Source organism: Adiantum capillus-veneris, chromosome 11 (genome assembly GCF_014529385.1).
Source record: "Adiantum capillus-veneris isolate H3 chromosome 11, ASM1452938v2, whole genome shotgun sequence".
Classification (NCBI taxonomy): Eukaryota; Viridiplantae; Streptophyta; class Polypodiopsida; order Polypodiales; family Pteridaceae; genus Adiantum; species Adiantum capillus-veneris.
Genome location: NC_140941.1, coordinates 20,786,540 through 20,812,253, shown reverse-complemented (window position 1 = coordinate 20,812,253; position 25,714 = coordinate 20,786,540). Strand labels below are relative to the sequence as shown.

Below are 25,714 nucleotides of genomic sequence, written 5' to 3'. Positions count from 1 at the left end.
TTCGCACCAGACATCATGTCAGACGACATGTGTTGGTAAAATGGCTAGATAGACATGAAGAAGGTTCTACATGGGAGAATGTCTCCACACTTAAGAAACGTTTTCCTATGTTTGTTTTTGAGGACGAAAACGATTCTCAAAGGGGGGGGGGGGGGTAATGTAAGGACACGACGGGTCCTACGGGCAAGGCCATCGGCCATCGACACGGCCGGACAATGTGTACACTAGGGGGAGGCTATAAGATAGCATGGTTGGGTGGAGACTAGCACACACATTACTCTCGTCCTTTGAACATAAGGTTTGATGGTCTAATTCCGGGGTCCATTGGCCAAGCGTAAAACTCTTTTTGTGATACATGATGGCTTCAAAGAGTAGCATATAGTCAATCACACTATCCCTATTATGTTTTCTACATGTAAACCCATTGGTTCTACTTCACAAGAGATACACCATTGGCAATGAGCATACCCGTGCTATTACACATGTGTAAAAGTAACTTTACATACTGATTCGGCTCTTTGTCATCCTTTGAAGTACAATCATACAAGTGAACTTTCTCCAACTCCCTTGAAATGTATGGCATATCAAATTGTTGAGTATCATGTTGCAATGTTTTTGTGTAAGCATTCTTATCCCCAAAGACAATAACATCACCTTTGTCTTTAAAATAAGCAATGTTCTCCTCTAAATAAAAAAATGGCTGATCTCTATCCATGCAAGCATAAAAATGGTAAATCATGATGAGGAATGTAGCAACCGGCTACAAAAATGGGTGCTCTTTTTGGTACCATAATTTTCAGCCATACATAACGTTTGTGCTTGTCATCTTTCACAATTGATACAAAATCTTCCAATCTTTTCTTAACTACCCCTCCTTACGCTCTTCGTTGCCTGAGATTATTTGATCACATCAATGAATGTACATTGTAATAACCAAACCCGTCAATCCTTTGTGTATTATGCTCCCAAGTTTCAACAAGAAGTACAACATCGGCTTTGGTTGTTAGTTCATCAATGCCAACCCCCACATTCCATGGGTATCCATTGCAATTCCAAAATCATACTTTCAATTGTAACTCGGCCTCATAGGTCGCACATTCTTATTTTCTTGAGGGACTTGCCTCCTCCTTGGGCACATTTTCTTCATGAGAGATCTCCTTGTTTTCCTTATTCCTCTCCTTATATGCCTTGCGATGCATATTTTGTTGCTTAATAGTGCAATCTTCACATACAAAACATTTTGTATCCCTCAAATAGATCGAAATGTTATCAAGGATAATCTTTCCTTTGGTCTCGTTTAGCATGATGGATACAATTGGCCGTTCTCCCGAGCGAGGAGCTCCTTGCTTACCCACTCTATGTGCTCCGTAAACCATAACTCTTGACATGCCAAAGTGGATTTTGAAAAAATCTTCGATAACAATGGCAAGAGAAGGAGGCGTCTCTAACTTCTCGTCGAGAATTCCACGAATAACAATGTTCTTGGGATGTCACCCCCATTCCTTCAACTCCTCTATGTCCCCACTGTCAACATTCTTTGTTTGATCCATAGCTTGCATGAGAGAGGAATTAGGAACCACATTGCTACCACATACATCAGCCCAAGATGTTTGTGCATACATTTTTCATGTCGCATACATCCCGGCTCATGGTGTCAAATTTCTCCTCTTTCAATATATGGCCATACTCTACTTTGCTCATGCGGTCCTTCAAAGCATTCAAGTCCACAAGAGAGCGTTTACATTCCTTAACTTTGTTTTCAAGTTGCATCAAACATGTTGTTTGCATCTCAAGTGTTCTCATTCTCAACTACAAGGACCCTTAGCGTGCCATTCTCCATTGCAAGTGCCCGTAAGTCTTCACTTTGTTTATTTATGATCTCTTGCAATGATACCAAGTATGCTATGATCATGGGTTTCGATGTTGTTGGTTGAGTGGTTGTGTTGCTATCTCCACACTTAGGAGGTTTTGGATCATTTTCTACAACGATTGTGGACCTTGCTGAAGAAGAAGAACCCTTGCGAGTGCTTGTAGATATTGTATGTAAAATAAGAGATGAGACTCAACTTCCCTAAACCTATTTACTTCAGAAATGCTATTGCAAAAACGCCTTCCAGGAGGCTTAGTGGATGTTGCAAGGGGGGATGCTTGTAGCATCATTGTGAAGCTGTGACACCCTTGGCTTCTCAAGATAGTATGTGTGTCACAAATTAACATGCGACGTTGTAACAAACACCTCTAATGTATAACTTGTGTGTAGTACATGTATGTGTACGTATGCACATGTACATGCATCTTGATAGAGGCACGAAGGTAGTGAAATGATACAAGCATTGAGGCTGGGCTAGTTGCGTACACAATGTTGTTTATTAGAGCTAGCATATGCACAATCCACCCATGCCCCAATTGCAAGCATGAGAGAGAGAGAGAGAGAGAGAGAGAGAGAGAGAGAGAGAGAGAGAGAGAGAGAGAGAGAGCGCTTCATATGATGAGACTCGAGGAATACGAGTACCCTCAAGAGGGAGAAAGATGTATCCAGACAAGGGGCGGTTGCAATTGCAGCCATGTGACCCACATATTCCCTTCTCCAGTTCTCTCTCCTACCTAGTTCTTGGATTTCCTTCTCCTGCTCTTGCTCTTCCTCTCGCCTCCTTGCAAGCTGGTGCCATGTAGCTTGAAAAAGGCTTGCCATTATAGAATCCATAGATAAAGAGTATCCATTCTCCCCAAGACATTGCTCATAAACAAACGCGCTTTACAAAATTTTGGACCTACTTAAGTGAGGGCATTGGAACTAAAGCACATTATGTAATTAAGTGAGGGTAGTGTCATGACAAAAGTAAAGGGTTGGAAGATAGAGGAGTTAAAGACAATGAACCATGGTTTTGAAATTGACTTAATCTTATGAACATGGATTTGCATAACTTCTCTCTTTTTGTTGCCTTAAACAGAACCACCCCCTCCAATACAAAGTTTTAATACTAAATCTCACTAAAGCTACAAATACAAGGTGGAACTCGGCTCTAAGGAAAGGAGCATCCCACAATGGCACAACAACGTGAGTGGGCAAAGCAAATTGGGTTGTAATAGCTCTACTACTCGCACTCACACTAATACAAGGGGTACTTACTCCTACCACTTTTTTTAAAATACATCAATTTCCCTAAAGATTCGCATTGGCTAAGGTTAGGAGGCAAAGATGATAATGATAACTTTTCAATGATTCAATCAATGACATTTTTGGAGGGAGCAAATAGCAGCACTTTTGACCCCCATCCTTTGCCTTCCTCTCTTCCCCTTCAACCCACCTCTCCTCCTCGGATGCCCCCTGCTCCTCTTCCCCTATAGTCACGTCCTCCAACTCCCTATTTGAAGCATACAATGGTCATCTCCTGTCACCAACTTTGACCTGCTTGACAATGAAACTTCGACATGATGACCTTTTACCCCAAACAACTTCTTTTCGTTGCTGTTGATCCTCTTCACCAATCGCTCTTCATTGACATGCCTATGCCCTATGACAACCTCGCCTAACTTGCAAACTTTCCCTCTTATTAAGAAGGTCAAATGTTGATTTACTAGTTTAAACGTTCACTTTGCAACTAGCAAGTAGGGTCCTCAGGTCCTAATAGCTCTTAAATAAGTTCGCTTTATCCACAGATCGCCACTATCCATGGCACTAAGTCACATAGGCATGGGGGGAGGGGATCAACGGTTGAGAGCGTATGAGCTGTTCGATCCAATTGTTGTAAATTCGCGCAAAAGTTGCAAATTTGTGACATCATGGGAACTCGGATCAGTGGCCGCTTCCTACCTTGATATTTGAACTTAGAACGCCACCTTTGGGAGGCAGGCGCCGATTAGGGAAAAATATGGAAGTAGTTTGGTATAGGAAATGGAAAGTCGGGGAATTTGGTGAATCATTCAAGCAACATTTTGTAAATTCGTGGCAACGCATCTAGGGCAAAGGGGCGAAAAGCGTTACAGCACCCAGTGCTATGATAGATCACACCCTAGTTATCGGATTTTTTGGGACCAATGATAGAACGTCACCCTTGGGAGCTAGGTGTCGGTTAGGGAAAAATATGAAAGTCAGTTTGGTATAGGAAATGGGAATTCGGGGAATTTGATGAATTCAAGAGCTCAAGCAACATTTTGTAAATTCATGGCACCGGATCTAGGGTAGAGGGGCCAATAGCATTACGGCCCTCAGTGCTATGATGGATCACACCCTAGTTATTGGATATTCCGGGACCAATGATAACACGGAAAAGAGGAGGCTGAACGGCTAGATTATTTGATACAGTGTCACCGTATTGGCTTGGCGTGATTTCAAGTCTTCATGGCTGCACCTTACTCTATTGGTCCTTGGAGGGTGTTCTCTTTTGCCCCTACACGCAATTCCAAACATCATGCCGTAATTCTCGGTTCTGAAATCTGACAAACTCAAAAAATATTTTCGTGAAACCTCATGGCAAGATGAATCTAAAACGCATCCGTGGTATTTTGAAAACGCATCCGGCTTGAAACGCACCGTGAGCAAGCTCTCTTATAGACACCTGACTTGCGTAAGGCTGCGTTGTGAGTCTCTGACTGGCAAGAGTCCAGCTTGGTCAGTGTCCATTAAACGTCTCGGCACGGGCAGTGTGTAAAGGGTGAAGCGATGGCGTGAGTTTTTTTGGCTCTGCTAAAAGTTGTCCAGTGGACAACCTGGATCTAACAATGTCCACGCAGAAGACTCTCCTGTGAGAAAAATTTGAAGATACCATCTGAGCAGAAAATGAGGACTGCAGCATGCCGGAAACATGCTAAGGAGCGCGTCTTTTCGAGCTTGGCCGTGCTCATCCTTCCCATCTTGTGGCCCCATCTTTATGAACCCCTGGGCAGGCACATGCCGTCCCTCTTTTCGGTGAGTACTTTTTTTTTGGTTGCACCGTGTCAACTTTTGCTGTTTAAGTGCTTAGATGCGGGGATCCACTGACATGAACATCTCGAAAATATGCATCTGAAAATTTGGGCATGGCTATTCGTTGTCACTATACAGTGATATAGAATGGGGAACAAGCTGCCATTTTTGCTATGTGGCCGTTTGAGCTGTCCATTACTTGCAACTCTGATGCGAAACATTAAAGTGCTGACAGACTTTTTGTCTATGGACAATGCTTATCATGTTAGGGAATAGGATCACCTATCTATTGCTGTGTTAGTTTACCTAAACTTGCACTTTGGTGATCCGGTGTTTTTAGTGATGTAGAAGCTCATGTTTGATTTCCTACGTTTTGTTTATGTATTTTAGATAAGCTGCTGTCTAATGGATTCAAGCTAGTATCAAAGGAAAATAAAGTTTAGGAACGAAATCTTGAACCAAAAGCTAAGCTTTGAGCGGCTCATCTAGGATTGCATCTTATGCCCAACTTTCATGCAAGTGTTGGAAGAGCGATTTTGAGTGGCTTGTGTGTGGATTAAAATGGTACCAAATGCAAGTTAGCAAAGACAATGGGAAGGTAAGTGTGATGTTTGTATCAACAAGAGATGTTTTGTGAGGAAGATTGGTTTTGGAAGATTGAGATAAGAACTCAAATAAAAACGCATTTAGAGGACATGGGTACACTAGCGTAGCCTCTACCCACCAAGATGGCTTACCATAGAGATCAATTTTTTCATCTTGATACATAACACCTTTATTTAGCAATATAGCCTTTGTACTAGGCTATCTTGGTGGGCAGAGGTTATGTTAGTGTAGCCCATGTCCTCTCTATGCATCTCTATGTGTGAGTTGTGCGACGCATAGAGAGGACATGATGGTGAGACTTGACACCTTTTACAAGTCAAAACAATGGTGTAGTAATATGAGCGAAAACTTTCTCTACATCTATAGCATGCTGTTCCTAGGAAGTCGAGAAAATGAGTGTCATCCAAAAAAATAAACACACACTTACCGACCAAATCAATGAAGATACGCATCATCAATGCGATTAAACATACTAGGCAGCACCCGTTAGACCAAACGGCATAATAATGAACTCGTAATACCCGCGTTTGATTTTAAAGGCGGTCTTGTAGGTGTATGGCTTTGTGATTCTTACCCGGTGGTAGCCACTCTTCAAGTCGATCTTCGAAAACACTATAGCCCCATTGAGATGCCCCAAAATATATTTGATGTGAGGCATAGGAAACTTGTTCTTGATCGTCTTATCGAGGGCCGTGTAATCCACATATAACCACGAGAATCCATCTTGCTTATGAACAAAAAGAATTGGAGCAGCAAAAGCACTTATAGTATGACGTATAAAACCTCTATCCAACAACTCACCTAGTTGGCGCTCAAGCTCCTCTTTATTAGCCTTGTTCAGATGATATGGAAACTTACTTACAGGTCGTGCTCTGTCCACTAGGTCGATGCTATGAACCTCATATTGTTCGGGAGGGAGTGTAGGGAAAAGATCGGCCTGGAGAAACCAATGCTCAAACTTGGCAAACAACTCACCATACTTGTCAAGAATACCCAAGTTCCTTGATGTGGGGTTGACATAGATGACCGTTGCTTGGGCTTTGTAGCTCTCTGTTTTTTTGGACGTGAGATGAGAGGGAGAGAGGGAACATTGCTCTTGCCTCAAAGGAGGAGAGGATGCGACATATTATCTTTGATCTCCCAATCGATAACAGTCTTGAAGTTGCGGAAGCACTTAATGTCCAAAATGATATCTTAGTCTGCAAGTTTAGAGACTACAAAATGACGAGTGAATTGGGTTTGTTGAATAACCAATTTGACATTATCACATTCTTGAAAGATGGAAGCGTCCATGCCTTTAGAGAACCTTTGCACCGGAAGAGTGGGGATAACAGAAGTCTAAAGACGTGCATGTTTCACAAGATATTCACTTATGACATCGTGAGAACTTCCATAATTAAATAACACAATGACACGTTGACCATTAACATGTCCATAACATTTCACGAGTTCATCCTCTTTGAAAGCCCTCTCTTGCTTAGCTTCTTGCTCTACCACACTCATAGCATTCATTTGGAGGGGTAGAGTCAGAAGTGGACGTAGCATTGGACGTACTATGTGACAATGGAAACACCTACATTCCTTTGCATACAATGCTTGTTCTCTTCTACTTAATTGACCACCTACAATTTGTTGAGCAATCTTCTCATTAGGTGTGGGTTGAGGTTTATCAGATTTTCCTTTATTCTTATACTTAGATTTGTCGCTCTTAGATTGAGATGTAGATGGAGAGTTGGATCAAGAAGCAGAATTTTGAGAGTTTTTTTTATTGTTATGATTCCCTGTAAGGTGCAGCGGAAGTGAACGTTGAACTTTGCTCAAGATAAGTGCTCCGAACTGTGCTCGAGGGTTCCTTTTACTTATGGAAGGGAGAGCCTTCTGTTCCTTTAGTGAGAGAGTGCAATGGACACAAACAAAGTGAGAAGACACTGTGAATGAAGGTGCATGAGACTGAGAGATAGAGAGAGAAGAATACGACACCAGAATGTTGTCAAAGTCTCCTCCGAAGGCCTCACTCTCTATGGCGAGAGCGGTCTACTATTGATTGCACAAATCTCTACAATGCTTTGACTTGCCAATGATGTCGACGACGACGAGACGGGCTGAAATATGAAAATGCTAATGGCTAAAATCTGCAAATCTTTATCTGTTGAATTCTGACTCTATGTCGATGACGATGTTGATGGCGATGATGCGATGATGAAGCGTTGAAAACGTAGATGCTGAAATGTGCGTTTTCCGGGTTGAAACTGTAAACTTCATTGGATCTGACCATGCGGCGAGGATCTGTTGCGGAAAGGTGAGATCTGCGAGGTTTGGGACTTGTTCTGCTGTGTCTATATGCTGAAAATTGAAAGCGCTGATGCTTCTAACTGTTTGGTCGCGAAGGATCTGCAAAACGCTAGGCTGGTATGCTGATCCAAAAACGCTAGGCTGAAAATGAGTCCTGTTGCAAAAATGTTGTGAATCTGTTGGTGCAAACCACTGACGCTAGTGCTGGTCTGTCCTCTGCTGTCGCCAGGCTGAAGCAGATGCAAAAACGCTGGCTGATCTGGGTTCTTGATGAAAAACGCTAGCCTTGCTGTTGTGTTGCAAAAACGCTAGGCCTTGTTGGGGGGTCTTGTCGAGAAGGTGCGTGTCGAACAAGTTGTTCCTACTGCCTCTTCTGCCAGAAAGTGCTAGCGTTAGGTTTCTATATATACAAACTTAGCAAAATTGCCCTACCTAGTTTCCAACAAAAGTCACTTAAAAATAATAAGTGAAAAATGTCAAAAATAGGGAAAATAGGTCTATGCACTGTAAAAATGCTCCTGATGGGTTCTGATTGTAATCTGATGATCATGCTGTGTGCAACCAGAGGATATGCATCTAATCTAAGTGCTTGGACATGCATGGTCTGCAAACAGACTCACAAAAGTGCTAGATCACTTCCTATTCTAGACCGACTGAACTGAACTGAACCCATATCATGAAGTAGCTTGTCCATGTACACATAGGGTTAGATGTGCACGTGACATCCCCTCCTTTTCAAAGTGAGGTACTGGTACCGAACTATATGGTATCGAGGGAGATCGCCAACAGGGTCTTGAATCTTGGAAAGGACTCTTCGCTGGCCCACTCTGATGCGTGGGTCGTGCGATACGTGAACTTCATAAAGGTCTGCAATGCTTGCTTCTTTGGGCCGCGCCGAAAGCGACACGAAGTCATGTGGCTCCTTCGATGCTTCAACTTCGTCTATAGTCACGTGTCTACCTTCTTCAAGAATCCCCAAGGATAAAATTCTTGAAACCACTTCCAACACAAAAACATGAACATACCCATTCCATGTAAAGTGGTTAGAAAAATTCTAGTCTTCCTTAAAGACTGTGCATGCAATGTAGATGAACATATAGACGGGGTGCTAAACCATTCACCACACACACGCAAACAATGAGATCAAATCTTGGGTTTCTGATCTAAATCAATTAACTGTGGCAAATCAAAATGGACATGTCCATGCTTGATGCTCAATCTTTTTTCTGCTCTTTCGGATACTGTGTCATGCCAAGGAAGAGTCATGGAATGTGAATTCCTTGAATGCAAACATTTCATCTTTTCATGAGTAATTCGCATACATCCGTGCTCATTCATGAGTGAATTGTGCTCATCGAACAATATGGCATGCCTATGAAAAGGGATCACAGAAGGACAGTGATTAAAATACAGGAAAATATCACGAATGAATCACTTGAACAATGCGTGTTGACTAATCATTCGAACACATAATACTTCTTGTGGGGGTTCTCCAGACCTAGGCTCAAGAGCCAAGATCGGTTCTTCGTGATCGATCAATCTTCCTGTGGAGGTTCTGTGGACCTCAACTCGAAAGCCAAGATCGGTTCTTCGTGATTGATCGAATCTGCAATGTGGTTAGCTTCACTAGAAAAAGTATCTACTAAACCATCATCCTTGTGAACAATCACAACGTGATCCTGCAATTCATCATGCTTGTGAAAAATCACATCTTGATCATGCAAATCATCATGCTCGTGAGAAATCACATCTTGATCATCATGCAAATCATCATGCTTGTCATTGTCATTCAAGTTATCATGCTTATCATTGTCATTCAAATCATCATGCTTATCATGGAATCCTGTGTGTCGTGCTTTGGAGAAGACAAGACTGAGAGAGTCTCCGTCTTTTGAATCCTTTCAATCTTCGCCTGCACATTAGAAATGAGAGATGAAGAATGAACAACTTGCTCTCCACGAATGACAAGGGGAGAGTCACTTTTGACATCGAAAATGAACATATTTTCCGCCCAATCAATGAGAGGGTTATGCTCACGAAACCATCGAATGCCCAAAAGCATATCACATCGTGAAAGAGGAGAGACCACAAATTTCTTGTGTTGAACAGTAAACAAAACATCAAGGCACTCTTGCATGATGAGAGAATCCATACCAGGAGAGAAGCCAGACACCTCGAAAGGAGATGTCTTGCAAATCTCCAAGCGGGCTCTTTCGACAAGAGAGTCACTAATCAAATCATGCATACTACCTAGGTCAAACAATATGACAAAACGCTGACCATTCACATGACCATAAGTTAATGAGAGACTCATCAATGGGAGGATCATGAGAGACTTGGGTCACACTCGTGTTCTCATTTATTGCATTGACAGAGGAAGTGGGTTCTGTGGGTTCTTTAGAGTCATTAGATTCAAGCTTTGGACATGCTCTTTTTATGTGACCCTTAATGTCACGTGACACATCCAACCCTATGTGTCCGTGGACAAGCTACACCATAACAGGGTTTCCGTCAAGTCCAATCAGTCTAGATTAGAAGTGATCTGGCACTTTTGTGAGTCTATTCGTAGACCGTGCATGCCCAGTCACTTAGCATAGATGCATATCCTCTGGTTGCACACAGCATGATCAACAATATTTCCATCAGAATCCATTAGAATCAGTTAGGGAATTTTTCCAGTGCATTTAGCCTATTTTCCCTATTTTTGACATTTTTCACTTATTAATTTAAGTGACTTCCCAACAAAAGTAGGTAGGGCAAATTGGGTAAGAAAATATATAAGCAAAACCAAAGCTAGCATTCTTTGGCAGATGAGCAAGGAGCACAACAGGCCACAGGCAGCAGGTACTCCCCTCTCTCAGCAGACACCTTCAAGCCCTTGGCAATTTCCACCTACCCATCAGCCTAGCGTTTTGGGTTATCGCCAACATCTCCCACAAGCAGCATTTTCAGCTTTCATCTCATCGCCAACATCCTCGGATACCTAGCGTTTTCACTAACGCTACAAAGGCTGCCAGCGTTTTTCATTTTCAGCCTTCATTGAAGCAGATGTAGCAGTGTTTTCATCATTAAAGACAGCAGCCAATTCAGCCCTAGATTCTTGCAGAAGATCATCATATTCAGCCTCTTAAAATGCAGCCAAACCTGCGTTTTCAGCAGCCCCGAATCAGCCCCAGATTTTCAGCCATAGCGTTTTTGTGGACAGCAGTTAAGAAGGTCACAGATTTCAGCCTTTAAGTCATCGTCGTCGTCCCCGTCGTCGTCACCGACATAGTCCCAATTTGCATTAGTTTCCATGCATCATCATTGTACCACTTTGTGCAATCAATAGTAGACCACTCTCGCCGACGAGAGTGGGGCCTTCAGAGGAGGGTTTTACGTCTCTGGTGTTGTATCTCTCTTCTCTCTTTCTCTCAGTCTCATACACTTGCACGCACAATATCCACTCACTTTGTTCGTGATCATAGCACTCTCCGTAAAGAACGGTAGGCTCTCCCTTCCATAAGAACTAAAAGGAACCTTGAGCAATTATGGATCACTCATCTTGAGAAAATACAACATTCATTCCGCTGCACCTTACATTGGTATCAGAGCTTTGGAAGTGTTCTGTATCACTCAAGGAAAGAACCACAAGAACCACAAGAATTTTTTTGCTTGTTGCGGTCGCACGAACCCAAGTTCGCTTGGGCGTGTTGATTCCTATCGTGTTTTTTGAAGAGTGACAGGAATCCCAAGAAAGAAGGGCTTGTCCAGCCTGCCCTTGTGTCTCTTTTCACTCATTGAGAGCGGACCGTGCACTTAGCGGCCGGCCAATCGATGTGAGGTGGGAAAAAGCAACCTTGGTGTGAGCGCAAGGCCGCCAAGGGGTGCGCCCGCGAAAAAGAGTAGAGCTCGGGTGAAGAGAAGATCCTTCTCAAACGCGATTTGCAAGCAAAAGAAAACCTCAAGAACCTCAAGACCCTCAAGAACCCAAGTTCCTCGTGAACTTAAGAACCAAAGATCCTAGTGCATGGTCGTCACCCGAAGCGGAATGGATACTTCGCATACAGGTGATGAGCATGAGAGAGGCAACGAAGGATTTTCTCCACCAAGAGATTTTTCCGACCCTCCCCCTTCGCCATCTACGCCACTAGTTGTACTAACTCCTATGGAGATGATGGTCAAGTCAATGATGGACATGATGCTGGCACAACAAGAAGCGAATCGCATTGCACTAGCACAACAAGAAGCGACTGTATTACTTTGGAACGCGAGCATGAAGAACGAAATGAAAGAAATGCAATACAACAACAAGAAGTGAATCGAGTTGTGTTGGCACAACAAGAAACAAATTGCCTTGCTTTCGAACGCGAGCGCGATGAACGAAATGAACGAAAAGCAGAAAGGGAGGCCGAGCGTGAAGCTCAAAGAGAGCTACGCACTCAAGAATTGCTTCGACAAGTGCTAGCCTCGAAGACCGAACTAGCCAAAGATCGTGGGAGTTCCTCAAGTGGTGCAAGCCACGATGCGGATTCCAACAACCCAGTCACCGAGAAGTTGACTTTCAGTAAGTATGATGGTAAGATGGATGCTACGGTTATTCATTCTTGGTTGCATCAATTTAATGCTTATTTGGCGACAACTAAGAAAACATGAAATAGCAAAGTTTTGACGGTAGCTATGTACCTTGCTGGTGATGCCATCAATTGGTACCACGCATGGCAAGAGGCACAGCTAGCCGTGCACCTAGAGGAAGCCGACGAATTAACGCCCCTCTTTTAGTTGGTCTGATTTCCAAGACAAGCTCAAGGCGCGGTTTATGCTACCTCAGTACCTTGCACGATTAAAAGAGGATTGGCACAATCTCAAGCAACATGGTATGTTAGTCACGTCTTTTTCTAACCCGTGTTTTGCAGCTCGGCACTCAATTACGCATATCGGATGATGAGCGCAAAGAGGCTTTTCTCTTTGGGTTAGACGAATATATCAAGTTTGATGTCGAAGTCTTGGACCCCGCGGATCTCAACAAGGCGGTTGCGATCGCTCTCTCCCAAGAGATGAAGCACAACAAGGGCAAGCCTAAGGAGAACAAGGCTTCTCAAGGGACCTCTCAGAATTCTCAGAACACACAGAATGGTAAGAACGGTAAGAACGGTAAGAATGGTAAGAATGGTAATTCTTCTAGCCCATCTTCCTCTAATTCCTCAGAAAAGAACTCTAACAATGAATCTAAGGGTAAAGCTAAAGCACCTGCAATTTGCAAAACCGAAGCTAATCCCAGATGAAAAAGTTGCACAAGGAATTGTAGGAGGATACATCACGGCTGAAGAACAAGTGATTTATGCTAAAGAAGATAGATGTTTTCAATGTCACGTCAAGGGTCACATTAAGAAGGCCTGTCCCAAGACAATTCCACCTTAAGAACAAAAGGCACCCACAGCAACCACAAGCACTATCACAAACCAACCTGCATCTTCTCCTGACTCTGACACACACATTGATGAGTCACTCATGAAGTGTTATGGTCATGTAAAAGATCAGCGTTTTATCATATTGTTTGATATAGGCAGTATGCATGATGTGATTAGTCCCCCTCTTGTTGAGAGAGCCCGCTTAGAGGTTAGTCAGAAATCTCCTCTCGAGGTTCTGGCTTCGCTCCTGGTATGGACTCTCATCACGAAGGAGTGCCTTGATGTGATGTTTATCGTTCAACAAGCTTCTTTTCGTAGGAAATTTCTTGTGTCTCCTTGGGATATGATTTTGGACATAAGATGGTTTCGTGAACTCAACCCTCTCATTGATTGGGAGGCTAACACTCTCACTTTACATGCCAAAACTGACTCCCTCCTCATCATTCGTGCTGAGGAGGGCTTGCATTCTTTGCCTCTCATCTCTCATGTGCATGTAAAGCGTGAATTACGACGAGGAGCACAAGCGGCATTCATCTATGCTGCTCCAGTTTTCCAGAGCATTCAGGCTCCAGCTAAGTATTCAGAGTTGTTTATGAAGTTTAAACATCTCTTTTTGCAGGATGACCTTCCACCTCGTCTCCCACCCGAGCGGTCGGAGGACCATCGCATCGAGCTTATGGAGGGAGCGCAGCTTGTCAGTAAGGCTCCCTACCGTTTGAACAAGCCACAGGAGGAAGAGTTAAGAGCGACAACTCACGAAGTTGGTGGCTAGAGGATTCATACGTCCTAGTGTAAGTCCTTTTGCTGCCCCTATTTTGTTTGTTTGCAAGAAGGATGGTTCGTCTCGTTTGTGTGTTGATTACAGGGCATTAAACAAGATGACCGTCAAGAACAAGTTTCTGATGCCTCGCATTGAGTATATCCTTAATAGGCTCAATGGGGCAAAGGTTTTCAGCAAGGTCGATCTCAAAAGTGGATACCATTAGGTACGGGTATTCAAAGGCGACATTTTCAAGACCGCTTTTCGCATCGAGCGAGGGCAATGGGAGTATATTGTTATGCCTTTTGGATTGACAGGTGCCGTGGGTACATTCAATCGTCTCATGGTAGGTCGTTTCGGCGATATGGTCGGTGTATGTGTGTTCATCTTTTTAGATGATATTCTCATTTTTTCTGCATCGTGGGAACAACATGAAAGAGATGTTGAAAGGGTACTAACTTGTTTGGATGAGTGTCAGTTGTACATTGTAGCTAAGAAGTCTGAATTTTTTCTTACTGAAGTCACTTATCTGGGTTATATCATTTCTGCAGAAGGCGTCAAGCTAGATCCCGCAAAGGTGAAACAGGTTCGTAATTGGTTCGGAGAGAGATAGAAATCCGTCGAGATTTCAGCCATAACAAGGCATTTACCTTAGGAATCCTGCTGGGTGCATCAACAACTCGATTGCTAGAATCTTTTCTATAACGGATCTCAAAGTCAAACTCTTGCATAAGTTCAACCTCTGAGATCACCCTGATCACAGCCATAGCGCAAGGAGTGATGACGTGTCCATGCAACAAACTTAGACCATATACAAGTAGTGTCGCCATTTCCTTAAGGCGTGGACTACGGCGTAAAACTCCTTCTCATACGTCGGATAACGTATCTTAGTGTCAGAAAGTTTCTTCCTTTCAAACGCAACAGGACGTCCATCCTTGTATAACGTCGCACCAATGGCATAATCACTAGCATCCGTTTCAACTTTCAACCACAAACTATTTGCTAGGATCCACAATGTGCAATATTGGCGCAGTAGTCACCAAGGGCTTTAGTGTCCGAAAGCTCTCGTCGAGACGCTCATGCCAGACAACAGGGGGTTTAGCTTTACAGTGAGGACATGAAGTCTTCGGCCCTTTCACTCCTCCTTTTAAAAGTTGTGCAAGCGGAGCAACAACTTTACAATAAATTTGTGAAAGAATCTTGTAAAGCCTAAAAAAAACTTTACGTGGCGTACATTCTTTAGAATGGGTCAGTTTCACACTTTATCCAACTTTTCAGGGTCGACGCGAATTCCATGGCGAGTAATGATGTGACCCAAATATAGAAGCTCTTTCTTAAAGAATTCACACTGAGAGGCCTTCGCATAAAGCTTTAGTACCTCGAGAACCGCGCGTATATGCGCTAACTGCTCAGACAAACTTCGGCTATAGATCAATATGTCATCGGGAAATACAACAACGAAGTTGCCTAGAAACAGTCTCAGCAAATCATTCATCATCTGTTGAAACGTAGCTGGAGCATTGGTCAAACCAAAAGGCAAGACCAAAAACTCATAATGACCATAACGCATATGGAAACCCGTCTTGGGAACATCTTCCACTTTGATCCGTATCTGATGATAGCCTGATTGTAGGTCTATCTTTGTAAAATATAACGCTCCATGCAGCCGATCTATTAGATCGTCCATACGCGGGAGCGGATACTTATTCTTGACAATGAGCTTATTCAACCCCTTGTAATACACGCAGAAGCGCATAGTGTTATCTGTAACAGACTTGGACACTCCAAGTCAAGAATCAACCGCGACAGCACCAAATAACCACTTCAAAACAATTCACAGATCACAATAGATTTGCACTGGCCCGGCGGAGTTCCGTGCCTAGAGATATTGGCCCCAAAGACTGGCGCCCCTTTCGGTATTTCTTTTTGTATTAATCAATTCAAAGTACAAGAGAGTGGGTCGGGATTCACTCTCAGACTCTGCGTCCAGATGCTCTAAGAAGTGAAGCCCTCACCACTTATTTAAAGATACAAGGGATGCCCAAAAGCAGAGCCCCAAAAGCTTTTAAAATAAAAAGCATCAGTTCTCTCTCTCTCTCTCAGAGTCTTTTCTCTTTTTTTAATAAAAAAAAGAAAAATTCGCCGCTCATCATTTTTTTTTTTTTTGAGCCTCCGCGATTTTCAAAAATTAGGGTTTGCAAGAATTTTAGGGTTTTTGGCAGAAATTAGGGTTTTTGTTGTCCGCCACGTCATCACTTTGTGACATACCCCCCTCTTGAAAGCATTGTAATCGACCGCGATTACGCTTGTAAAACCGACAAAAGCCATAAACCGTCTTAGCAGACACTGACTGTTAGTACCTACGTACTAGGAACACACATCTAGCACATGTACAAAATCTACAGTCACATCACAGGACATCACCAGACATTACGGGACATCACATGACATTCAACATTCGTTCGGATCTTAGACCATGATTTATCGGCAATGTAGCTAGCAATCACATCTAGGTCCAATCGGGACCTCATCGATGTCCGATTGACTAACCCCTATTGCAACCATGTCTATTCGAGATCAATCAGACCAAAATGTTGCAGTCATTTCGTCTATCAATTCCTGCACTCACAAGAAGTCAAGAACAAATCAAGAATTCCATTTCATAAAGTCATCTAGTAGAATACTGTCAGCTCTCAGTATCCCTGAAGCTCAAAGAGACATCAGTGACTTTAGTATCAAAATCGAGGCATCTGTTGACAAAGGAGCGGAGTGACTCCCCTCTTGTGCATCCCACTGCACCAGATCTCCGGCCAAGCTGAATTCTGGGTTCCGTTTGGAGTAGACTATGCCAAACCAAAACATCGAGGTAAAGTTTCACAATCCGAGGAGTATCTGCTAGGTCCTCCTCCTCCATCCACTTCGCATCAAATGCAGGAAAGTTCTTGAACTTAACTAAGAACCGCCTTTGGACTTTACCTTTCTTCGTATCGTTATCTGCCAAAATCTGTTCAGGAACAAGGATCTCCTCGTTTTCTTCCACTTCGAGTTGCTCATCAGGCTCCCCATCATCAGGCACATCACCCTTAACAGGTTTCAAGAGACTCACATGCAATGCATTGTGAATCCTCCAAGTATCTGGCAATTTCAATCGGAAGGAGACATCATTTATCTTGTCAGTGATCTGGAAAGGTCCGTAGTATCGCATACTAAGCTTTGGAAAAAGCCTCTCCTTTCCCTTTTTCTTTCGATGGCGTGCCTTCTCAAAACGTAAGAGCACCCAATCATCCTCCTTCAATTTCAAGTTGCGACGATGGCGATCCGCTGCCTTTTTCTGTCGTTCTTGAGACTCCTGCAAAGTCTTGCGAACCTTGGCAAAAGCCGTATCCAAATCTCGCGAATATTCATCCGCTTCAAATATCTAATCTTTCGTGCTCAGGAAGGATGGAACCTTCGTAGCACTTTCAACAATCTCACATGGCGTCTTCCCCGTCGAAGAGTGTATCGTGTTATTGTAGGCAAATTCCACCAAAGGTAAGTTCTTTTTCCATTGAGTCTTCTGATCCGAGATACAAGACTTCAATAAATCTAAAATCACTGAATTGGCAATCTCAAATTGCCCGTCAGTTTGCAAGTGGAACGATGACGAGAACTGCAACTGCGTGCCAATGTTCTCCCAAATTGCCTTCCAAAACAAACTCATAAATCTGGAGTCTTCGTCGGAGACGATCGTCTCAGACGTGCCATGTAATCGGAAAATCATCGTGATCATTCTGTGTTCTCGGGAGATCAAAAATGAAATCCATTTCAATATTTTCCAAGGGGCGGGTGGGTATAAGTAAAGGCTGTAACAATTCTTGTGCCTTATGCCTGTCAAACTTGACCTTCTGGCATACTGTGCACAAACTCTTCCACATCCTTTTTGAGTCTCGGCCAAAAGAAGTATCTCTCTACCCCTTCATGGTGGTAGCAATGCCGCGGTGACCCGTAAAAGGTGGACAGTGGCATTCAGTCATAACCTTTTCCCACAATGGCTATGTAACGCACAACATAGTCTTTCTCATCAAGTATCCTTCTACTGTCTCCCCATCCCGTATCCGTGTGAAAATATCTGCAAAATCTGTATCTGTGGCATATTGATCGACCATATCCTCGAAGCTCCTATGATGTATCGCGGAAATAGCCAGAACCAACGGTTTCCGAGACAAAGCATCTGCCACCACATTCTTCTGTCCCTGCACATGGACAATCTGGAAGTGGAACTGTGACAAGATGTTCGCCCTCCGCATCTGCTTTTTCGAAAGCTGCTTCTGTGACAAGAAGTAGCGCAAACTCTGATGGTCTGTAAAGACAGTAAAATCCGCTTCGAGTAGGTAGTGCCGCCACTGAGTAAGAGCATGGATCACTGCCAAAAGCTCTTTCTCATAGATCTGTGCTGTCATCTCCGGCCTAGAGAACAAACGGCTCTCGTAAGCTATGACATGGGCTTCTTGCATCAAGACCGCGCCCAGACTACGACCACAAGTATCACAATATACTTCAAATGACTTCTGCAAGTCCGGCAAAGTCAAAATAGGTCCCGTAGTCAATTTCTCTTTCAATGTTTGAAAGGCAGTCACCTCTGTGGGTCCCCACGAAAAAGGTACTCCTTTCTATGTCAAGGTATGCAAAGGGGAAGCAACCTCTGCAAACTTTCGTATGAACCGCTTGTAGTACGAACACAGTCCCAAGAAGCTTCTACTTCATGGACATTCCTCAAGTCGGGCCAATCACGGATAGTCTCTATCTTGGCCGGATCCATTTGCACTCCTACTGCTGACACAATGTGTCCCGAAAAGTGTATCTTTGGTAGGAAAAATTCACTTTTCTTTGCATTAATCACTAACTTGTGATCTCATAATGCCTGAAAGACCTGAAGCAGATGATCTCTGTGTTCTGCCTCATTCTTGGAGAAAACAATGATGTCGTCAAAGAAAGTGCCAACAAATAGCTTGTACTCTCGAAAAATCCTGTCCATCATCCGGTTAAATGTCGTAGGAGCATTGGTTAAGCCGAAAGGCATCACCAAAAACTCAAATAACCCAAAAGTCGTTCGAAAAGCTGTCTTGTAGACGTCTCCCGACGCTATCCTGATCTGATGATATCCACTCTTCAAGTCAATCCTGCTAAAGCACAAGGATCCCTGTAACCTGTCGAGTATATCATCGATCCTAGGAATCGGAAATCTGTTCTTGATGGTGATTTTGTTGAGAGCTCTATAATCGATGCACATTCTCCAAGATCCGTCTTTCTTCAAAACCAACAACACTGGAGAGCAATACGGTGAAGTACTAGGCTGGACAAGACCCTTTTCCAAGAGGTCTTTCACTTGGTTCATAATCTCTTCATTCTGTGCTCGGCTCACACGGTAGGGTGGCCAGTTCGGTGATGCGCTTCCAGGTATCAGATCAATGGTATGATCTTCAGGCCCTTTGAAAAGCAATCGGCATGAGTGTGGAGAAAAAAATCTTGGCGTTCTTTTGATCAGGTCAAAACATATTCAACCTTTATCCATCGTTCAGTTCTCTCCCAAAAGAATGAGTAAGACACTGAAGTTCATCAAGTACAATCTCTAAGCCCTTCATTTATCAAAGTCGCTTTCTCGGCCCGGTAGTCAACCACGGCGTAGTTCTTGTGGTACCAAGGGATCCTGAGTAGAACGTCACTCGCGTGCCCTGAACACCCCTGTCATTGCAAGCAAAGTTTGCCAATGCTCGGTGTAATGGCAACATCCCATCCGGGTGCCAGTTGAACTACCTCCGCCTGTGGCGTCAGTGTGTCGGGCGTAATTCCAAATCGAGCCGCCAATTCCAAGTGAAAAGAAGTTGGCCCTTGCTCCTTCAAAAGAGCTTCCAGATCCTTCACTTTGCCCCAAAAAGCGGCAAAGTTTGTCCTTTTATTCATTTGATTCGGTGCAAGTCCCACGCTATGTGGTACCAGTTCTGCTTTTCTATCTGCCTTTTCTGCCACGTTCCTCAGCTGCTCTCGAACTCTTAGGCCCGTCGTCGTCTTTATCATTCTGTTCTTTCTGTGCCTTCTTAGGGCACTTTGCGGAGATATGTCCATGTTCCCCCCATCCAAAGCACTTCCCTTTTCTGATGAAGCGAGCTCTCTCCTCAGGAATAAGCTTGGGTCGTGCATCCTTTTTCTCTGGGTTGCTCTTTTTCTTTCTACTTTCATTCCCAGAAGTCTGTTCGGCTCGTTGTGTCATGGCCTCATCTGTGGGGTAGGTTAGACTGCCAGAGTGAATGGCAAAGCCCCGCTTCCCATGACTCATCAGCTCCTGAATAGAAGCTGACTTCTGTTCCAAGCAGTGATCTCGGATCTCTGTAGGTAGACCCAAGGTAAACCGCTCAATCTGTTCTGTTAACAAGATCTTCTTGAATGAAGAGGCGGGTAGAAAAGAGCTCCAGAATCTTTCACAATTAGCATTGATTGTATCTTTCTTGGTCATCCGAAGATGGTTCCAAGCAGCTCGTACATCTCGTTCATATTCTTGCGTCAACCAAGAAGAAATAAAAAGCTTCTTAAATTTCAGCCATTTAATTGGCGCAGTCTTGTTTAAAAGAAGAGTGGACCACCAAGTACGAGCATTCCCCTTAGAGTAAGAGGCAACTCTCCGAATCTTGGAGTGCTCTAAATAGCGTCCTCCCGCGAAAGTGATGTCAAACTGCTGTATAAAAGACAAAGCCTTCGAAGCATCTGAGTATCCCGAAAAAGTATCAAGCTTGAGTGCTTGGCCACCTTCCTTAAACTCTCGGACTTTCTTGCTTTTATCTTCGAGAAAGTCATACTGGTTAGCTTTGTAAAAATTCTTCTTGTTCGCATAAAAGTTTCCGTCATCAAAATCTGAGCTGTCTGTAGACGAGTCCTCAGTAGAACTGTCGATCTCTGGGCGAGATGTAGCCTTCTTTGCCTTTTTCTTGCCCTTTCCGAAGCTTTGTTTCTTGCTTCGCTTTTTACCTTTTCTGTCTTTGTCGCTCGAATCTGAAGAGCTAGAAGAACTGTCAGATGAAGAAGAAGAACTGGGTACTCCTTCAAATCGAACACGCTTCTTTCGTTTCTTTGCCTTGTCAAAAGTCGACTGACGACCCAAATATCCCGGGAAGTCAGTGCTTTTCTTCTGCTTTTTGTCGTGCTTTTTGGCTTTCTTTTGCGCGTCAAAAAGCTGAGCAGCCACCTCTGCTAATTCCTTCTCTGAATATTTCTTGTGAGCAGAAGGTTTCTTGAGAGTGGGTGTAGTGGTTTTCTGCCACTGCTCATGCACTTCTTGAAAATAAGTCTCGCTCATATATTTTGCAAATTTTGGGTCCTTCGCAAAATTGAGCATCATCTTCGTTGCATCGCCGATCAATTGATGACGCTTCATCTCTCTATGCTCCGCCTGAGTAGGCCGAGGCGGGCCATACTCTGTCTGAATCTTCGTTGTGATCCTAGCCCGCATCTCCAGATGCAGAGGGAGTCGACTGATCCTTGCGTGAAGCCATAGGTGCAGCGGAAAAAAAATTCGGGGATCGGATTTCCCGTAGAAGAGAAATCAGCCGTGCTCTGATACCACTGTAACAGACTTGGACACTTCAAGTCAAGAATCAACCGCAACAGCACCAAATAACCACTTCAAAACAATTCACAGATCACAATAGATTTGCACTGACCCGGCGGAGTTCGGTGCCTAGAGATATTGGCCCCAAAGACTGGCGCCCCTTTCGGTATTTCTTTTTGTATTAATCAATTCAAAGTACAAGAGAGTGGGTTGGGATTCACTCTCAGACTCTGCGTCCAGATGCTCTGAGAAGTGAAGCCCTCACCACTTATTTAAAGATACAAGGGATGCCCAAAAGCAGAGCCCCAAAAGCTTTTAAAATAAAAAGCTTAATAAAAACAAGCAAAATTCGCGTCGCTCATCATTTTTTTTTTGAGCCTTCGCTATTTCCAGAAATTAGGGTTTCTGGCAGGAATTAGGGTTTGCAGGAATTTTAGGGTTTTTGGCAGAAATTAGGGTTTCTGTTGTCTGCCACGTCATCACTTGTGACATTATCCTTTTTTCGAGAAAGTAACACTCGCGCTCCTTACGGGGATTTACTTGGCCGAACAAAACCCCTGTCGAGAAAATCTTTCAGGCGTCGTTGAATCTCGTCCTCCTCAGTTTTACTAAACCGATAGGGTTGCTTTGAGAAGGGTTGGCTACGAGCCACCAACTCAGTGCCATGATCTACTCCTCTCGAAGGCGGCAAGCGAGGAGGTAGATCATCAAGAAAAACATCTTTGAAAGCAGTCATGATTTCTCGGATAAGGTTGGATTCGTCGGAATCTCCAAGTTCAAGAGAACAACGTGAAACATTTTAACGAAATTCAATGACAGAAGTACCAAGCACTAGTAAATCAAACCAAGCAGATGGTACACATTGATAAAAGTCAACCTCAAAAGACTTTGTATTTTTATGCATTTCCAAAGCAGTAACAATTGGTATCGCAATACCATCATTTACAGAAATCTGATTACAAAGCGAAACAGATACATGAGGCATGTCCTGCTTAACAAAAACAAGAGAGTGATGTACATAGTCTATATACAACGAGTCTTGGTCATCATAAAACCATGGAATTCTTAAAATAACATCTGCTCTATCTAGGCGCATGATGTGGAAATCTAGGTTCCTTTGGTAAGGGTTTGGCAGTGAATGTACGCTGTTTTGGGGTGATTTCGCGTGAAATTTGCTCGCTGTTTTTCTGTAACAGCAAGCTGTTTTTTGCCCGATTGCGCACATTTGGGCGTGTTTAGGTCGGCAAAACAGGGTTTCAGTGTTTGCAATCACTCAGAATGGCTTCTAGCAGTGAAAGTGGCAATTTGTTGCACATTCGCAAGCTTGAAGGGGCCCATAACTTTGCTATATGGAAGAAACAATGTTATAATGTGATGTTGCAGAAGAAACAGGCGAAACCTATTAAGTTACAGGGTGTGAAACCGGTTGATATGGAGGTTGAAGAATAGGAAGAAGTGGACGAGTTGGCTCGCTCCACGATCATGCTTTCGGTGTCTGACAATTTACTCTTCAATGTAGAGAATGAGCAGACAGCATGGGGCATGTGGAAGCGTTTAGACGAGTTGTATGCACAGCAGAGTGCTTCCAGTAAAGTGTATTGGCTTAAGAAGCTTATGGATCTCCGCATGAAGGAGGGTACGCACATGTCAGTGCACCTCAATGAATTCAATTCTATTTTCAGCCAACTGACAGAGCTGAAATTCACGATTGATGAGGAGTTCAAAGCTACTTTTCTGCTATGCACATTGCCCGAGAGTTCGGATGTATTCCGGACAGCTCTTAGTAACTCAAGTGCATCACTTAAGTATGCAGATGTAGAGAGTTCTCTCTTGATGGAAGAGATGAACAGGAAGAACACCACAGGTGGGTCTTCTAATGCATTGCACTTGAGAGGCAGGTCTCAACAGAGGGAGAAATCTGACAGTAAGGACAGGGCACGCAACAAATCTCGTAGGAAAGATGTGTGTCATCATTGTGGAAAGAAAGGGCATTATAAACGGGAATGCTATGAGTGGAAGAAAGAGAAGAACAAGGGTGCTGAAACTGATGCAAAGGACAAGGGAAATGCCAAGAAGAGCACTGTGTTGATTGAGGAAATCAATGTTGCTAGTAGTTGTGACAGTGACAGCAGCACTGATGTACTCAATGCCTCTTCTGTGGATGCACATACCCTTGCTATGGGTTCTGATGTGGACATGCATACTTGGATTCTTGATTCAGGTGCCTCCTTTCATGTAACACCTCATAGGGATTGGTTTACACAGTACTCAGGTGAGGTGCAGGGCACTGTTTATTTGGGAGACAACTATGCATGTGACATTGCAGATATTGGCAGTGTCCAGTTTTCCTTTGCTGATGGTATGACTTTTGTTTTGCACAAAGTGCGCCATGTGCCACAACTCATGAAGAGTTTGATTAGTACAGGGCAGCTAGATGATGCAGGCTATCACACCACTTTTGGTGATAGCAAGTGGAAAATTTGTAAAGGGGCCCAGATTTTAGCCAAGGGTTGTAAATCGGACACTTTGTATCCTTTGCATGTATCTAGTGTGCGTGACCATGTTGTCGCCGTAACCGAGCAGCCAAGTGTTTCTTTGTGGCATGGCCGGTTGGGACACATGAGTAAAAGAGGAATGGAAACTCTGTCTCGTTGTGGTTATTTACCGTGTTTGAGGTATGCTGATTTTTCTCATTGTGAGCACTGTATTTATGGTAAGCACAGTCAAACACCGCACCAAAGGCCTCTTTCTTTGAAGTCTGACAGGTTAGACTTAGTGCATTCCGATGTATGTGAAATGCCACAGTTGTCCTTAGGGGGAAAGAAATATTTTTTCTCGTTTATCGATGATGCTACACGTAAGGTGTGGGTGTATCCAATACGTGCTAAAAGCGATGTTTTGGATACTTTCAAGAAGTTTCTTGCGTTTGTTGAGAATCAAACTGACAAGAAGCTTAGGTCTTTGCGCTCAGACAATGGGGGGGAGTATGTATCAAAAGCATTTATTGACTTTTGTGCTACTAAAGGTATTAAAAGAGAGCTTACGGCTCCTTTTAATCCCTCTCAGAATGGAGTTGCAGAGAGGTTGAACCGGACTATCCAAGAGAAAGTTCGGAGTATGCTGTCACATGCTGCATTACCTCATGGTTTTTGGGCAGAAGCTGTGCAAACAGCTATTCACTTGATTAATCGCTCACCTAGCAAGGCTTTGGGTGGAAAGGTGCCTGAGGAGGTGTGGTCTGGCAAGCCACCCTCATATGCACATTTAAGAGTGTTTGGTTGTGAGGCCTATGTTCACATCCGGAGTGAACTGCGCACCAAACTAGAACCAAAGTCTCATAAATGCATTTTCCTAGGATATGGTGAGGATGGTGAAATGGGGTATAGATTATGGGATCCCGCATTACGGAAAATCATACGCAGCAATGATGTCATCTTCAATGAGAATTGCATGCACAAACAGCCCACAAAGGTCGAGGAAGTGCGCCGGGTTGTTTTTCGTGAAGATGTTACATATGGACAGCCAAGAAGGCCCAATGTTCAGCAGCCTTTACATGTTGAAAATGGTGCTGAAAATCAGCCATTAGCTGCTGAAAATCAGCCCCAACAAGTTGCCATTGATGCACCACAGGTAGGGGAACAGGTTGATGCTCCTAGACCGCCTGTTGTTGCGATGCAACCGGCTGAACAGCCTGCTGTTTTTGATGGTTTACAGGCTGAAAATCCACCTGTTATGGATCATTGGGTGCGTAGGTCTACTCGGGTGACAAGGCCCCCCGATAGATATGAACCGTCTTTGGACTATGTCATGCTTACTGATTGTGGTGAGCCGTCTTGCTATAAAGAGGCTATGCAACGGGAAGATATTAAGAAATGGTTCAAAGCAATGGTTTCGGAAATGCAGTCTTTGGAGAAAAACCATACATGGGACTTGGTTGATTTGCCTAAAGGGCATAAGGCTCTGCCATGTAAATGGGTTTACAAGACCAAGGTCACATCTGATGCTTCTTCTAAGTACAAAGCACGTTTGGTTGCTAAAGGGTACAAGCAAAAGCATGGTGTTGATTTTGATGAGATTTTTTCTCCTGTTGTAAAGCTTGCCACATTACGTTTTGTTTTAGGCCTGGTTGCTTCTGAAGATATGGAGTTAAAGTAAATGGATGTCAAAACAGCGTTTTTGCA

The 25,714-nt window shown here is 43.6% G+C and overlaps 1 protein-coding gene across 1 annotated transcript in view; it reads left to right on the top strand.

Annotated features, from left to right (window-relative positions):
- The first annotated feature begins 4,516 nt into the window (after positions 1 to 4,516).
- LOC147446969 (O-fucosyltransferase 31-like) overlaps positions 4,517 to 25,714 on the top strand; it is a 99,756-nt gene continuing 78,558 nt past the window's right edge. Inside the window, exon 1 of the mRNA XM_086522883.1 lies at positions 4,517 to 4,909. Within this exon, the coding sequence (XP_086379009.1) occupies positions 4,781 to 4,909 (129 nt within the window). The 5' untranslated portion in view covers positions 4,517 to 4,780. The remainder of the gene's footprint in view (positions 4,910 to 25,714) is intronic.